Genomic DNA, 15500 nt, shown 5'->3' with positions numbered 1-15500 from the left:
CTTGGCTTTCACCATTGTATTACAGTTCAATTTTCACATTATTCTTCTTAGTGATGTTAACATCTATATGATCACCCTGAACTTTTCAGCTTTCTTCTCCTTTTTTCTAAGTAATGGATGCTCTTTTCCATAGGTTTTGCTTAAACTGTTCCATGCAACAATTGTTAATTACAGAACATTAATATGTTTAAAGTGTAAAACTAATTAATTTAAAAGACACTGTTGCAGCAGTAGCTAGTGAACAATGAAGTATTAACTCCTTGAGAGTGATAATAGCAGTAGACAACTTTATCTATTCTCATTTTACACCTAATCAGCTTACACTCAAGTTGTACAACTTACCATTTTCCTGTAATAAACAGAAAGATCCTTCACAACTTCATCACTTAAGACATCCAGAGTCCTAAAAAAAAAATTATCTTTATCCTTAAATACCAAGTTAATCTTAGCAATTTATAAAAATATCACATTAATGAAAAATTCAAATGAACACTTTGGATGAATCTCACCTACAGGTATTATCACCTATTCATGGTGGTCAGAGTCTAAAGGAAGACACTGAACACAAAATAAAAGCTAATCAATACCTTTGTTGTAGGGCAGGATTAAATACACCACCTTCGCACGTACCTTTACCTAAGGTCACAGCCAAAACAGACCTATATAGTTAAGCTAACAAGAAGAGGTCATTGCCTTACCTATTTCTGCATACTGTCATCCTGACATGTTTCTAAATACTCCAAATCTATGTAAACTCTCCATAAAACTCAAACACAACATACAACATAGACATTTATGCCAATAAACAATACTACAGCAACAAACTTGACTCAACAGAACTGTCTTGTCCATGTGAGTAGTTCTTGCAAAAAGCTGTCAGGACTTAGCTCTGTTTCACATTTCTCAAATTAAAAGTCTTTCTACCCAATACTAACATTTTCAGATTTTCACTAAAATGTAGATAGACTCTTAATTGTAGTAAGAATATTGCATGTAGGCTTAAGAGGAAACAAGTCTGAATTCAAATAATATTTAAGGCAACATTACTAGATTTTTACTCCTCTCTCCAAAATCAAAGGTTAGAATGTTCATATTTTATAGTGAGGTGAAGAGGGAAATTGGTAATACGAATTAACTTCTCTATCTGGCATGCAAGGGAAGCCACTGTGTGGCAATGAACTGCTGGCATTCTGAACTGTTTCAGATCTCTAAGAACTTCTGTAAGTGAAAAGAAGTCTGACAAAAAGGACAGCGAGAACTCACAACTGAGATTTTTTTTTTTTTGGCTGGGTTTTTTTGGTGTTTTTCTTAAGGTTTTGCAAGAAAAGAACTTCAATCAGTACTGATAAGGTTTGCTCTGAGAAGATGATATGTACTTAGGAAACAACTTGACGGCCTGTCCAAAAGCATCAAGAGAAGGAAGGCCAGAGCACACCTTCAGCTTCTCAGAACTTTAGAACCACTGTGGAAAGCAAGGATAATAAATTAATTTGTTCAGCTCTCACTACAGACATTAAAGCAAAAAGACTACCAGAGGGCAGGCCCAACCTCTTTGGAAAATAAAGCAGCTATTAATACATCCACTTAAAACAAATCAAACATGTATTGTTAACAATCATGTTTTAAAAAAAACATCCAAACAAACAAATCCTAAAAGAAAAAAAAAAAAAAAACACAATAATCTCCATCTCCCCCCAAAAAAAACCCCTCCAAATGAAAAGACCCACAGCAGTTTTATGCATCTTCCAAAATGCTTTTAAAACCCCAAAAAAGACTAGACTTAATGTTAAAGCCCATTGACTTCCAGAGAGGCTCTTCATGCCAGACTGTAACATATGGTTTTGTACTATAGAACTGGTACAGTATGTACAGATATTTAACTAGCTTCTCTCTCCCTGACAAAAATGAGCCTATTCAGCTGCATTTTAGCATTAAACTGTCTATATTAGTTATTCCAATCCTTTTACCTTTTAGGGATATTTAAATTCTACAACTAATACATGAATACATTTGCACTCCAGCTTACCTTGCTTCAAGCAAAGCTGCCATATTGAGTCCTATGAACTGCAAGCAGGACAATTTTAGCTGTTCAGCATTATACATTGCTGAAAACTCCAACAGCTCAGCAGCATTCTTTAAGGTCACTGCAGAAACAAAGCACAACAAACTAAACTAGATAATTGGCTGTAATATCAAGCAAGCCATTTTAAGACTTAATCTGCAGCATGATCTAGTTATTGAATTGTATCTTATACTTATACTCTCCTAGAAAAAATGCTAATGCTCAAATGGCCGTAAACTATAGGAAGTTCCATGTAACTTTGTAGCAGCTTGTATTCAATGGCTGCTTCACAGAACTAAAAAGCCCTGCCTACAAACAGATCAGTTTCAAAATATTAAAACCCAGCAGTCCAAAACAAAAAGGAAAAAGAAAGATAAAAATAGCAAGTTTCATAAATAGCATAAACAACTGTTAAACTTTCAAATGTTTCAAACTATGAGAGTGAAGGAGGAGAGTGGGAACACTAAATACAACAACAAAAATAGAAACAGAATTGATTTTATCATATTTTAAAGAAAAGAAATTTCAATTCAATGAAATGAAGATTTCATTTCGGTTAGGCTTTTTTTCTTTTTTTTTTAAACCCCTTTTTATTAAAGGGCATGAGCATAAGTAATGGAAGATCATGCTAACCTAGAATATTGCTCAGACTAAAGAAGCAGTTATTAGCAGACATGCAATGAACATCAAAACATAATCACCTGAAAGGAAGATACACAAATTCTGTGTTGCAAAAGGCAAGAACATCTAAAAATAGCATTTTTTGTTCTGTAAAACTTTACAATACATGTGGAAGGACTCACATCTTTCTGCAATGGCTACTTCACAGATTTCTTTGAGTCTGGATATAAGAAGCTGGTCTGCTACCACAAGAACGTTACATATGAATTCCACATTTTGAGAATCTGGAAAACAAAGCATCATGTAAACACTGGGGGCAAATAAAAAACAAAAACAGGCAGCTTCAATGAGAGTTTACCAAAGTACAAATATAATGGCTTTGCAAATTTTGATGGTATTTTCACAGCACAAGAAAAAGCTTAGAAGAGCACCAACAGTCCACTTTTTGAAGCAACAGAAGGAGGGAAAAGGAAAACTGCAGTCTGACAAACTAAAGAAAAGGTACAACAAGGCCTGGGGTACTGCTACCCCCTCAAACTCCAAAGAAAGAGTCAAGAATTTTAATTTTTTTAAATGTAACTCCAACACAAGCATATTAAGTTTTGAATTTCTATTTTAAAAATACAAAAATTGCAGGAGCTACAGTTGAAAATATATTAATGGTACCTTTTATGGCAAGAGCTTCATCTGTATACAAGTAATCCACAATTATCTGTAGTATGTCAGAATGGATGGGCATTTCCAGAGCTGAACAGGTAGCCTAAAAGGCAGAAGTATTTAAAGAAAAAAAAAGAAGAAATAGAAAAAGTAAGGGAGGCTGACTGCTTGGAATAAAATACAAAATTAAGACAGTACCTATATTAAGACAATAACTCAGAAGGTCATATTTTCAAAGTTAATTACTTAAGCATTGTACAAAATCGGTCCAAGTTTCTCAATCAAGAATTGATTGTAGCAAAGCAATTAAAATCTGTTCAAACTTCTGAAAAAATACCCATGAAACAGTTTCATGTTTGATCACTTTGATCATCTATCTAACAATCTTCCTTGACTATATTACTTTATCAACAATTGCCTACAAGTAGAACTAGGGGAACCCTCTGTGCAAGTACTGAACTGCTTTCTTTTCAAGGTCGAAAGAGCTAATGAAATCACGAGTTCCCAAATAACAATAATAATCAAGTAGTCACTACTGTTAATGCCTCTGAAAACAAGATCCTCATCAAGCCCTCCATTTGAAGAACCATCCTAAGCATTAAGGAAAAGCTTTCATAAGAGCAAACACTCGCCACTAAACCATGCAACTGTCACCATTTGTGTTTATGCAACATCACTGCTTAACAACTCTGGTTTACTTCAGGTGGTACCCAAGTAAAGCTTCATAATAAAATGTTTACTTTGCTTTAGAACATGCTACTGGTACTGATGTTTTCCTTCTAAAGGTTAAAAATCTCTTACAGACATTAATGTGTTTATGTAACATCTACAGCCCTTGCTTCAAAAATTTGTTTACTTATTAATTTAGGTTGATTTAGGTTTACTTAAAAAACAATAAGCAACTTATTAAATACATACTACTGATATACAAAACCACTATACAAATGGACATTCAACACTTAAAAAAACCCCTTCAATCAATCATTTGTCTCACAGTGTTGCAAATGTTTTTTCAGGGATGACTTAGGAAAAAGCAGCACAGTAACCTGGAGGACAGGTGAAGTGCTGTTTCACAGCAGAACAGAACTGCCAGTACTTCACTGAAGTACTTGAGTACTTAATGTTCTGAATGTATTGCCAGAAAGCTAAGAAATTTGAGGAACTCCTGTGCACTGCTTTAGTTTTCAGTCTCAGAAAAATGCTTCTCCACTTAGACCATTCCTCTCTTTCCATAAACATTACCAATAGTGCTCAGGTAGTTCAACAGACACAGTTAGAAAAATTACAATGTCCAGGAACAACCAGGGCGTTGACACACAGCTGACAAATAGGAAACAAGACAAATTAAAGATCTACACCTTTTGAAACAGCAGTTGGTGACCAAGTAGAATAGTCCCTGATATCCTCTATTTAATTTAACAGCAAAAGTCAGCTGGAGTTCTACACACTGACCCTCAATCCTGTTCTCTCTTGCACTCAGTAGATATGATGAGCTGTTCCAAACTGCATACTATTTGAAATGTACAATCTTTTAGAGAAAGAAAATGAAAATTCATCCACAGCAGTATCCCATAAGAACAGTCCAGTCAGTGTTTTTTAAAAATCCATGACCTAGTTCAAACTAAACCCCTAAAACAAAAGCAGCAATTTCGTTCAATATACAGTATTACATTTATTATTCTCATTTAATACATAATCTCAATAGTACAAATACAGAGTAACCAAAATAACCAAAAATGCAGCTTGTGGGGTATTTTTCTTGCAAATGGAATCAAAGAATCCAACCCTTCCTTTTCCCTAGTATTTAGGGTATGTTATTACAGGAAAAACTGAAACGCTGTTACTTATTTGATGCAAAATAAAACATATCATCACACATGGTTTTGGCAAACTTACCTCAATCCACGAGCTGCTTAACATGCTGTGAAAATAATCTGTAAAGAAAGGCATTTCAGTTCAAGATGCAATAAAACGACAGTTAAAAAAGACGATATAACTTATGTTACATAAATTTATATAAAAATTCACACACATACCAAGTCTTGCACAAAGTACACACTTATGACACGGGAATTCCTTTCCATCTAAAGATTTCAGGGTCACATCGCAGAGGTATGAACTAGAAGATATTTAATAGCATCAGAACTGTGACTACTCAGAAGAGTTACAAGCTGTAAACTCTACAATTAAATGCCTTAACTCTAGCAAGTTAGGATTTATCCTTTGAAATAAAACACACCTGAACTTTAATAATACCACAGAACATGAACCCAAAAGAACAGGCACAATACTTTCCAGGGAGAATTACTTTGTCCAAAGTTAAGCTTTAAAAATTCCATCTGAAATATTTCCTTCAAAACTCAGTCAATTACTGTTTTAAAAATGCTATGATTAAATAAATTAGTTATGGCTAATTTTAGCCAATCTTAAATGGTCTATGTTAAGTTACCTATTTCTTCAATATCAGGAGGTACCATAGGCCTTGTGATGCATTTTAAGAATTAACCCAAATTCTGTGAAAACAGCAACTTCTATGCAATGTTGCTTTTCCTATATAGACTATTCAGGACTTTGGGCATAAATAATTCGATCACACCAATGGAATTAAAAAACACACATTACTTTGCTAAAAGCAAATTAGAAAACATAGTACGCATTTGCTTATTTCCAATCCATGTAGTCTTATTGTTACAGAAAGCAGATTTATAGAAGTCAAATTGTTTTTGACTGGATTACCCATAACATTTCTTCTGGCATTAGTATTCTATGACACAGTTAATCCACAGAACACATTAAGGTACAGTAAAAAAAGGATATGCCACACATAATCTATTCCCAGTTACTGATTTACAGATCAAGTCTATAAGTAACTATAGAGAACTTTCAAACCTGGGTTACTATGACAGAGACAATTGCATACCAGAAGTCAAAATGCAGCTGGATCAACCTTAGCTCTTACTTAACAGGTAAAGAAATTACATAAGAGAGGAAGATGGTGCAGGAAAGTAGGGAAAACTTGATTTAAAAAAATTACCATTTCTTCTGATTTAACTTTGGTTTGTTCCCATTCTTCTTGTTGACAACGTTAATTTTTCCATTTTCTAACCTGACTCCATCCAACCTGCAAATTATTAACATTAGTAATAAGCAATATAATTAATATACAGTTCAAACCACTAAGAACAGTTTCACAAAGTAACAGTACTTCAGTGGGCTCATATTCTAAATATGAAAACGAATCATCATACAAAAATAGAAGCCAGTTGTTACTTGAAAAGTCTTCAAGGCAGATGCAAAATGTAACTGACATTCTTTCCTCATCTTAGATATGTATTTATTACCTTATATGAAACCTACATTGTATAGTTTAGGCTGAAGTTCAATACTACAGGGTCAAAAACCAGGAAGTTAAATACGTATTGGTACCAGTCAATAAACTGAGCAAAGACAGTGGTTGGGAAGAGATGCAAATTTCAGCACAGGCTTTTTCAGCATCCTAATTCATCAAGAAGACTTGTGAATGGGATGGTAAAGACACAGGAGTGCTGCTGGTGGATTACAAAGTAATAGACGTTTAAATCAAAGTACTTTACCATGGAAATGTTACTTAGGAACTCAGTTTTAGCAGCAGCCTCACATCTTGGCTCTGCATGCAGGAAGTACAGTAAGAAAACTGCCCTGAAAAAGCTCATATCCCTCTTTGAAAAGAACAATCGCAGGAAAAAAAAAAAAAAAGCCCAAACTGATTAATAGAGTTCTACAGAGACATTTGATCTCAATTCCATTTGTTTCAGTATGTAACAAAAAAATTACATCTCTTGAACAAGAATTTAAATTTGCTTTGTGGTGTTTTATACTAAAACAGACGCAGCTGTCTCGTGAAAAAACTGCTATACTACAGACCACAGTACAGAAATTATGCAGTCCAAAATTCCGTTAGATCAGCTGTCTAACCAGTACTGATGTTTTACATCAGTCTTTCTGGAAAGTCATATGATTTATACCAGATATCAAATCCCACAGAGCTCATGTCTTAGAGGATACTGTCGTGGTTTAACTCATCTGGGTAAAGACAATACAGTCCCTCACTCACTCTCTCTGCCCTCACCACCCATCAGTGGGATGGGGGAGAAAATAGGGGAAAAAATAGTAAAATTTGTGGGTTGAGATAGACAGTTTTAATAGGGCAGAAAAATAATGGAAAATAGTAACAATGCTAACAGAATGAGCAGATACAAAACAAGTGATGCCCCAACAGCGATGGAATAGCTCACCACCCACCACCCTGAAACTCCTGTAAGAACTGGAAATAAGTGCAGTCAGGTCCTAAGTAGCATCCCCTCACCATTCCCCCACTAGTTTCTATTCTAACATCAGTGTCTTAATTTCCACTATTGTCATAATAACTCAAGTTAGATCAGCTTACATAAAAAAAACTCCATGGAGAGCTCATCAAAATAGAAATGCATTTCCTTTCACCTACCTTCCACATAAATTGCTGAGCCCAAACTTCTTTGCTGCACTTTGCAACATTTTAATGAGGTTAGCTTCATCACCAGCTTTGCCTTTTTTAGATTTGCTCTTCTGTTTTTCATTTATAACTTTCACCTGATTATTTCTATAAATCTCAAATGCAGACTTTCCATTGACATTTTCATCAAAGCTCATTTTGCTGAGATTAGAAATTAAAGTATCTTGATATTCATCTGATTTTTCTTTATATGAGATTTTTGGCTTATAACCATGAGTCAAAAGATCACAAGTATCAGTGTATATGAACTGCAGAAGGTATGCAAACAGATCTGGATGGACCTTCTCAATTACATAGAGATCACATCCAACAGCATCTTCATCTTTACGGTAGATGTCTGGAGTGTCTAGCTGGCTGTCACTGGAAACAAAGAGCTTCTTGAAGAAGTCAGAGCGTACGGCCAAGATGTATTTGTGCACGGGGTACATTCTTGTGCCAATCTGAAAAGTCACATCATGGATGCTGTCCATTTCATCTGTTTCATCTAACAGTTTGCCAAAATCCATTCCAAAACTTGATAGTGACACACTTGGAATTTCATAGAGACTAAAACAAAAATAAATCCATAATCAAACATTATTTAAAACCTTCATCACATTTTACACAGTATGTTTAATGAAGAGAACAATGATGTTTCCATTCGGTTTCTTTGTTTCTTACATTGCTGAACTGCTCAACATTTCTTGTCCTGTTCTTTACAAAAATAACTAATAATATGGTATTTAGGCAATTGAACTACATAAATAAGACCTGTCTAGCTTTAGTATATTTACAGTATATAGTATTTTGCCTTTATACTGTAACAGTTATCAGAACTACTTTATCTTCATCTCATTTTTCCAACATGAAAACACAGAAATGCTTGCTGTACTTCATGTTACAAACTAAAGCAATAAGGGAGAAAAGCTAATGTTTGGCTATTTATCACAAATGTTGGAAACTATTATAAGAGCATAAGAAACATGGTCCAGTATTCTATTTATTTATTTTACTTTATACATCTCTTCCAAACAAAAATTAACTTGTCACTTTTATTTAAAAGCTGATTATTGGTGATTACTGAAGGGGTAAATTTCTACAGTATTTAGAACTCAGAGTGTGTTAGGAAATACATGGCAAATGCTTGCCTTAAACACTTCAGATAAAACATCAATACTGTCTATTATTATGCAAATACATAAGCCGAGGCCTTTAGATAACTTCAACATAATTACTAACAAAGTACTGTTCTCTAGCAGTATGGATAACTGTATTTACTGTGACTTCTGTATGAGCCAAAAAATGGTTTGGAAAAGAATTATTCAATCTCAATCACACACAAAAAAAGGAAAAATTACAACTGTTGTTATCTTAAATATACCTGGTTTTAGGATCTGATTGCAATACAGCAAAATTGCAACCACTAGGATCAGTGGCAATACTGACAGCTCGGTGGACAAAAGTCAGCTTCTGAAGTCGAATTCTTTCATACACACTGGTTGTATCATGTTCACAAGACACATCACATGAAGGATGCTGAAGGCTTGATACAGGTTCTGTTAAAAAAAACCACAAAGTGAATACAGATCACAGAAAGATCCAGCGAATTAAAATACAACTAATACAACAAAAAGGCAAGACTATGACTTCTGTATATCCATTGACGGAGTAATTGAGTAAGACTAAACCATGCTGAAGATTTCAGCTTGCTTATTTACAGAATATATAGGAGGAGAGCTGACAGTTTCACGTAAAATTTTGTCCTGTATGAGACCGGTATGTTCCTTGCAGAAAAACAAACCATCAGGACCCACTTACAGTAATATGAGCCAAGTTAATAAGGTGAAGTTACTTTGGACCCTGAATTCTGCCCAGATAAGGGACTGGGAAACAGGCTTCAAGAGACTTAGCAGTGCAAGCAAGTGTATGCTCCTTCTCTTGCTCAATACCAATTCTCTTCAAACTCATCATCTAGTATGTGACTAGATCATTACATCAGACCATTGTGCTACTGTTGTTCTTCAGAAGTACTTTTCTTCCCAGAAATCTCCACCTAAAGTAAATTGGAGGCTGCAAAGTCAATCTCAGTGTTACTGAGGAAAGAGTCCGGTAGCAGTCAATGCTAAAAACTGTCAGTCACAGAGGAAAGAACAAACTTGCCACATAATACTGTTAGAGATCATACAGATTCAATTAAACTTTTTTACTGATTTAAAAGTACTTAAAAACCGCTAAGAATTCACAGCTAACCTTTCTTTTCTGAGTTTTTTTTCCCTTCTTCCAGCCACTTCCCTGTAAAGGCTTCACCATCATGCGTGACAAACATTATTTCATTCCCATTCAATGCAACATCAGACATGAAGACTTGCCGGCCATACACCCAACGACACTGCTTCATGGAGTTGTTAGATGACTTCCAACAAAACACCTATATCATCAAATTTTTAAAGAAAGGGAAAATCTTTATATCATTTAAAAGCTGTTACATATTACATACTATTTTTTTAAACATAAGAACATGCCATCTCAAAATTGCATATAAAAGGAGAAAGACATTCAAAATTTTAGGATAAAGTGTTATGAGAATCTATTAGAGAAAATCCACAAGTAACACAGGGAAAATCTATCATCATATCAATATCCATTTGCTCATGAACAGCATCTGAAAAGCTTCTCCAAATACTGAAATATCTTCACAGCAGTCATGTATAGGACAGTTTTTACTGACATTTCAACAACAAGAGTAAAAGGTGTCAAGTCAAGAAACAAGTTTTATCTAGTTTTTAATTTACAGATTTGTCCAACTGGTTTGCTTATAAATCAGTCAAAATTCAAAGCTAGCACACTGGAAATTTAAACCATTTCCTGTTAATTGTTTGACAAAAATCTCCAATTTCTCTGCACCAGTCTAAGTTTGGAATGGAGATCATGACCAAACACAAATTTCAAAACCCTCAGGAATACAAAGCACTGCATGCACAGCAAGACCCCAACAAGGTACACTGTACATTTCTGAAAAACAGCCCCAGGCAAGGTAAAACCTGAATGTGGCATTAGCAGTGCTAAAGTCAGGCTTCATTTTCTCCCACTGAAGGAACTGCACAGGTCTCTTAGCATCCACATAAGGAAGGAACAGAAGAACTTGAGTAACCTAGTTCATTTCCCTGCCTTGAGCCCTAAGAATCACAGCATGCTGAAACTGAAAGAGAACTCTGGAGGTTGTCTAGTCCAACACTCTGCTCAAGCAGGACTACCCAGCGCAAGCTGCCCAGGAACGTGTCCAGACAGCTTTTGACTATTTCCAAGGCTAGTGATTTCACAACTTTAATTGGCAACCTGTGGCAGTGCTGGACCACCCTCAGTGCTTCCCAATATTCAGACAGAGCCTGCTCTATTCCAGTTTTTGCCCACTGCCTCTGGGCACCACTGACTCTTTTTCCCATCTTCTATTCAAGTATGTATATACAAAATTCCCCTTGTGACTTTTATTTTCTAGGCTAAACAGTACTCCCTTCAATAAAGTGCAATCAAGCCAAACCAGGAAGCACTGATTCAGTAAACACAAGTGTTAAGATCCTATCCCTCTCCTTATTCAATAATTTATAATGCCTGAAAGCACTGAAGATCCCACTACTTGTCAGTATTCAACATGCAAAGATATGAAATGCACATGGACATTTTTCCTCTGATGCAGGAAGATCAAGTAATTTCTTACTGCTGAAGCAGTGTCCCAAAGATGTTGAAGGGGCACTACCAATACTAGAGATGCTAGAGGCTACATGTCATAAGATCAAATACTGAATTGAAAGTTTATCATCTCTGAGACAACTAATGACCTAATGAAAAGATAAGATCATCACAAAACATAATTCAGCCAAATGCAAGGAAAGAAAAGGAAATAACCACATTGCTCCTTATTTTGATATACAAGCACCTTTTTCAACATTCTTTAAGAAGGCATTTCAGTAGGAAAAGCTTCTTTGTAAACACCACTAGATGGCAGTGAAGGTTGTGATCTCTCAGTGAGCAGCTCAAAAAAGGGATTTAGTAGGGTCCTGTAAACCAGCACTTAAAAAAGAGCAAGGGAATTAAAAAATAAATCCACCATGGCATTCCAATTCCAAGACAAAAGAGCGACTACACCTAAATACTAAATTATTCACCAGGTTTAGGTGCAACATTTTGACAATAAAACAGACATTTTATCTACCAAACAGCTGTGTTCCAGCAAAGACTCTAAAACTTCAAGTCCAGAGACTACTTTGAAAGATGTAAAGGTGCCTGGCATAAGTGGGATGAAGAGATGGGAAGAAAAAAAGCAACCACCAACAAAAAGAACCTAAACCACATACACTATATAACCACTAATGCATATGCAGAAACAAAGTTTACACCTTCACTGAAAAGCCATTAGAAGTCTATAGACTTAAAAATAAACTACTGTACATTATTTTTGTAATCCTCCCATGGCCCTAATATACAAAAAGTTAACAGCAGCTCTACATAAACAAACTGACTGGGGAACAATAAAAACAGCTTTTTCAAATATATTAATGGCAATAGGCAGCGTAAGAGTTGTCATCTGCCCATTATGGGGTGAGGATAGTCACCTCACAAACAGGAACAAAGAAAAGGTACAGGTGTTTAACACATTCTTTGCCTCTGTCTTCAACAAGGGGGTCTCAGTGCCCCAAGCTGGAGGACCATGACTGTGAGAATGATCCACTCCCAGCCAACCCTGAAACAGAAAGACATTAAACTATTAGAGAGTGTCCAAGAAGGGCAACAAAGATGGTGAAGGGCCTTGAGGAGAAGCTGTGAGGAGAGGCTGAGGGCACTGGGTCTGTTCAGCCTGGAGGAGACTGAGGGGAGACCTCACTGCAGTTACAGCTTCCTTGTGAGGGGACAAGAAAAGGCAGGCACTGATCTCTGTTCTGTGGTGACCAGTGACAGGACCTGAGGGAATGGCCTGAAGCTCTGTCAGGGGAGGTTTGATACAAAAACATTCTTCACTCAGAGGGTGGTTGGGCACTGGAACAGGCTCCCCAGGGAAAGTGTCAAAGCACCAACCACGACAGAGTTCAAGAAGCATTTGGACAATGCTCTCAGGCACCTGGTGTGACTCTTGGGGATGGTCCTGTGCAGGGCCAGGAGCTAGACCAGGTGATCCTTGTGGGCCCCTTCCAACTCAGCATATTCTATGACTCTGTGAAATTTGTTATTTTCTATGCATGATTTTGTCCTGTCTTATGTTTGAAGTTTGATCAATCAATATGCAGCTTGCTATATAATTATGACAACTTACCCTTCCAGCTTCATCCAGTGCCAGAATGCAAGTCTTTTGACCCCCATTTTCTTTAAGATGCTGGGTATCTACTTTATATTCCAAATATCCCCCACTGACAAGAACTTTTTTAAGGTTCAGCTGTCTGAAAGAACACAAAAAGTTAAATTAGTATCTCCCTATTGTGTACTTAATGTTGGTTCTATGACAGTTACCTTTTTCATTTACACAAGCATTAAAAAAGTAAAGTTGATGCAGTGACACTGAAAAATTACTTATGCTTAGTTTCATCCTACTGGTTCTATTAATATAGTTGCTATTATTACAGAAGACTGTAACTTTTGTTTGTTTTTAAATATATCACATTGTATATCTATAAGTTCTTCACAAAATTCCGTGAGTGAAAAATCAGTAGATTATGTAGCTTTGATTTCATCATTCCAAAAATTTATTCAGCTGTTTGTATTAAAACATCTATCCTATCCCAGCAAGTCACTTCTCAGGGGTTTGCTAAGTCTTGGTTCTAAGGTGATCAAAATAATACTCATTATCTTTTTTCAGCAGCTTAGCATAAGAGCACAGGACACAGCATCAAGGTTCCTCAAGAGTCAACACCTTCACTTAACAGCCATGTAGAAATTAAGTATAAGGTAATCGTTAAGCTGTAACATGTCAATAAATACTGTTAGAATTTGAAGCGAAACTGAAAAACTACGGGGGAGTTATGTGGGCAAAATCAAATCTAAAAAATCTATTCTAATCTGCCATTGCAAACTGAGTAAAAGAGAACAGGATTAAATATTTTCCTAAATTTGAGTCAAGAATCCAGTTTCTTCAACAGGTTTTACATCCTGGTTTTAGCATATGTACCAGAGGATTTTACAACATCCTCCTTGCAATGTAAATTACTCTTTATAATGTACTATATCTACACATTAATTAGGAAATTCAGACCCCAAATCACTGATTCAAAATTATAACAATATAAATAAACAGAATAGCAGATCTTCAACATCTCTACCAAGATGTACTTAGACAAATTCAGGGTAGCAGAGGAAAAAAAAATACCAGTTTCAATGTTTTTAAAGTTATGGCACAAAATATTTCCTCCTAATGTGTCTTTTTAAATATCTTTAGTAAACAGCAAATGGCACCCTAGCCTCTTGTAAAAAAAAAACAAAAACCAAATGAAGAAACAAACAAAAATGATAGTCCTAGTTCATATGAAAGAACGACGAAAACACACAGTGCCATTGTATTTTCTGTACTTTCTGCACAAAAAATCTTTAAAATAGCTTGCAAGTACACAACTACAATGAAATCTTCCCCTATTGTTCTTCATGACAAATTAGAAAAGTAACACATACTTGGAAGCTATCTTTTTGCACTGATAGTCTGCAAGTAAATAAATATCTCCTCTTTCAGAAACACATACTGTAGCGCCATCACTTGCAGAGACCAGGGACACAGAGATGTCTTTATGGTGTAGAGCAGAGACTTGGCGAGGTGCAGTTACACATTTTTCTCCATTAGGATCCAGCAGATAACCTAGAAAATACAACACACCCAAAAAATTATTTACCATTTCACACATTGTGTATTTAAAGGATACTTTATGACACTACTTTGAAGAACCTTTGAATTCCAGAAGATTTTTTTAGGTAGTTAGACAATTTGTCTTCAAAATATTTAGACAGATGAGACCCACCACACCTACTTGTTAGCCCACTACAAGCACCTGAAAACCAAGACCTGACACATAAAAATGAAGTAAGGCATATTCAGTGGGGAAGCTACTAAATGTGGTGGTACTGCTTTGATTCCAAAAAAAGAGTATTTATTTCATTATACGAAAATTCAACACAATAGAAATACCCTAACACTGGCATAAACTACAGATTATTTTGGACACTGGAATACAAAAAATAAGCTTGTCAAAAAATTACTGTAACTGCAGGTAAGCATGAAGGCAGCAGTTACATGACACAGAAAAGGGTGGAGCTGTAATGCAAGATCTCTGAAAACATTTAAAAAAATAAATAAAAACAAGTCATTGCTGCTCTGTTGCAACAAGAAACCTAACATCAGGAATGTCATACAAGGCATAATCCTGTTTTGTGTGCAGGGCACTTATGCCTGCACCACAGAGAAGAGCGGGGTACAGATATCAAGAAACAAGCAGCAGAGCTGCCTCTACAGCTGGAAGCAGCCCTGCCACAGAACAATGTGGGGCTGTGCTCAAACATCCTATGGGGGCAAGGTTTACCACCACAGGTCTACCAGGGTGCCCAGCTGACACAGATAATATCACTGAAGATTCAATTACTGTCCCTCTATGGTACTGCACTGGGTCACATGCAAGCCAG

The 15500-nt window shown here is 35.9% G+C and overlaps 1 protein-coding gene across 4 annotated transcripts in view; it reads right to left on the bottom strand.

Annotated features, from left to right (window-relative positions):
- The window catches only part of IBTK (inhibitor of Bruton tyrosine kinase), a 53379-nt gene that overhangs the window by 21150 nt on the left and 16729 nt on the right, over positions 1–15500 (bottom strand). For all 4 annotated transcript variants that reach the window (XM_041412318.1, XM_041412320.1, XM_041412322.1 and 1 more), the window contains exons 8-19: positions 14502–14682; positions 13156–13279; positions 10101–10278; positions 9232–9406; positions 7824–8417; positions 6375–6461; positions 5377–5459; positions 5237–5274; positions 3350–3443; positions 2866–2967; positions 2027–2144; positions 343–403 (exon numbers count right to left, since the gene is read on the bottom strand). In XM_041412318.1, coding sequence (XP_041268252.1) covers positions 343–403; positions 2027–2144; positions 2866–2967; positions 3350–3443; positions 5237–5274; positions 5377–5459; positions 6375–6461; positions 7824–8417; positions 9232–9406; positions 10101–10278; positions 13156–13279; positions 14502–14682 — 1835 coding nt within the window. The remainder of the gene's footprint in view (positions 1–342; positions 404–2026; positions 2145–2865; positions 2968–3349; positions 3444–5236; positions 5275–5376; positions 5460–6374; positions 6462–7823; positions 8418–9231; positions 9407–10100; positions 10279–13155; positions 13280–14501; positions 14683–15500) is intronic.

This window comes from Onychostruthus taczanowskii, unplaced genomic scaffold (assembly GCF_017590055.1).
Source record: "Onychostruthus taczanowskii isolate IOZ18803 unplaced genomic scaffold, ASM1759005v1 scaffold39, whole genome shotgun sequence".
Lineage (NCBI taxonomy): Eukaryota > Metazoa > Chordata > Aves > Passeriformes > Passeridae > Onychostruthus > Onychostruthus taczanowskii.
This window is presented reverse-complemented; position numbering and strand designations above follow the sequence as displayed.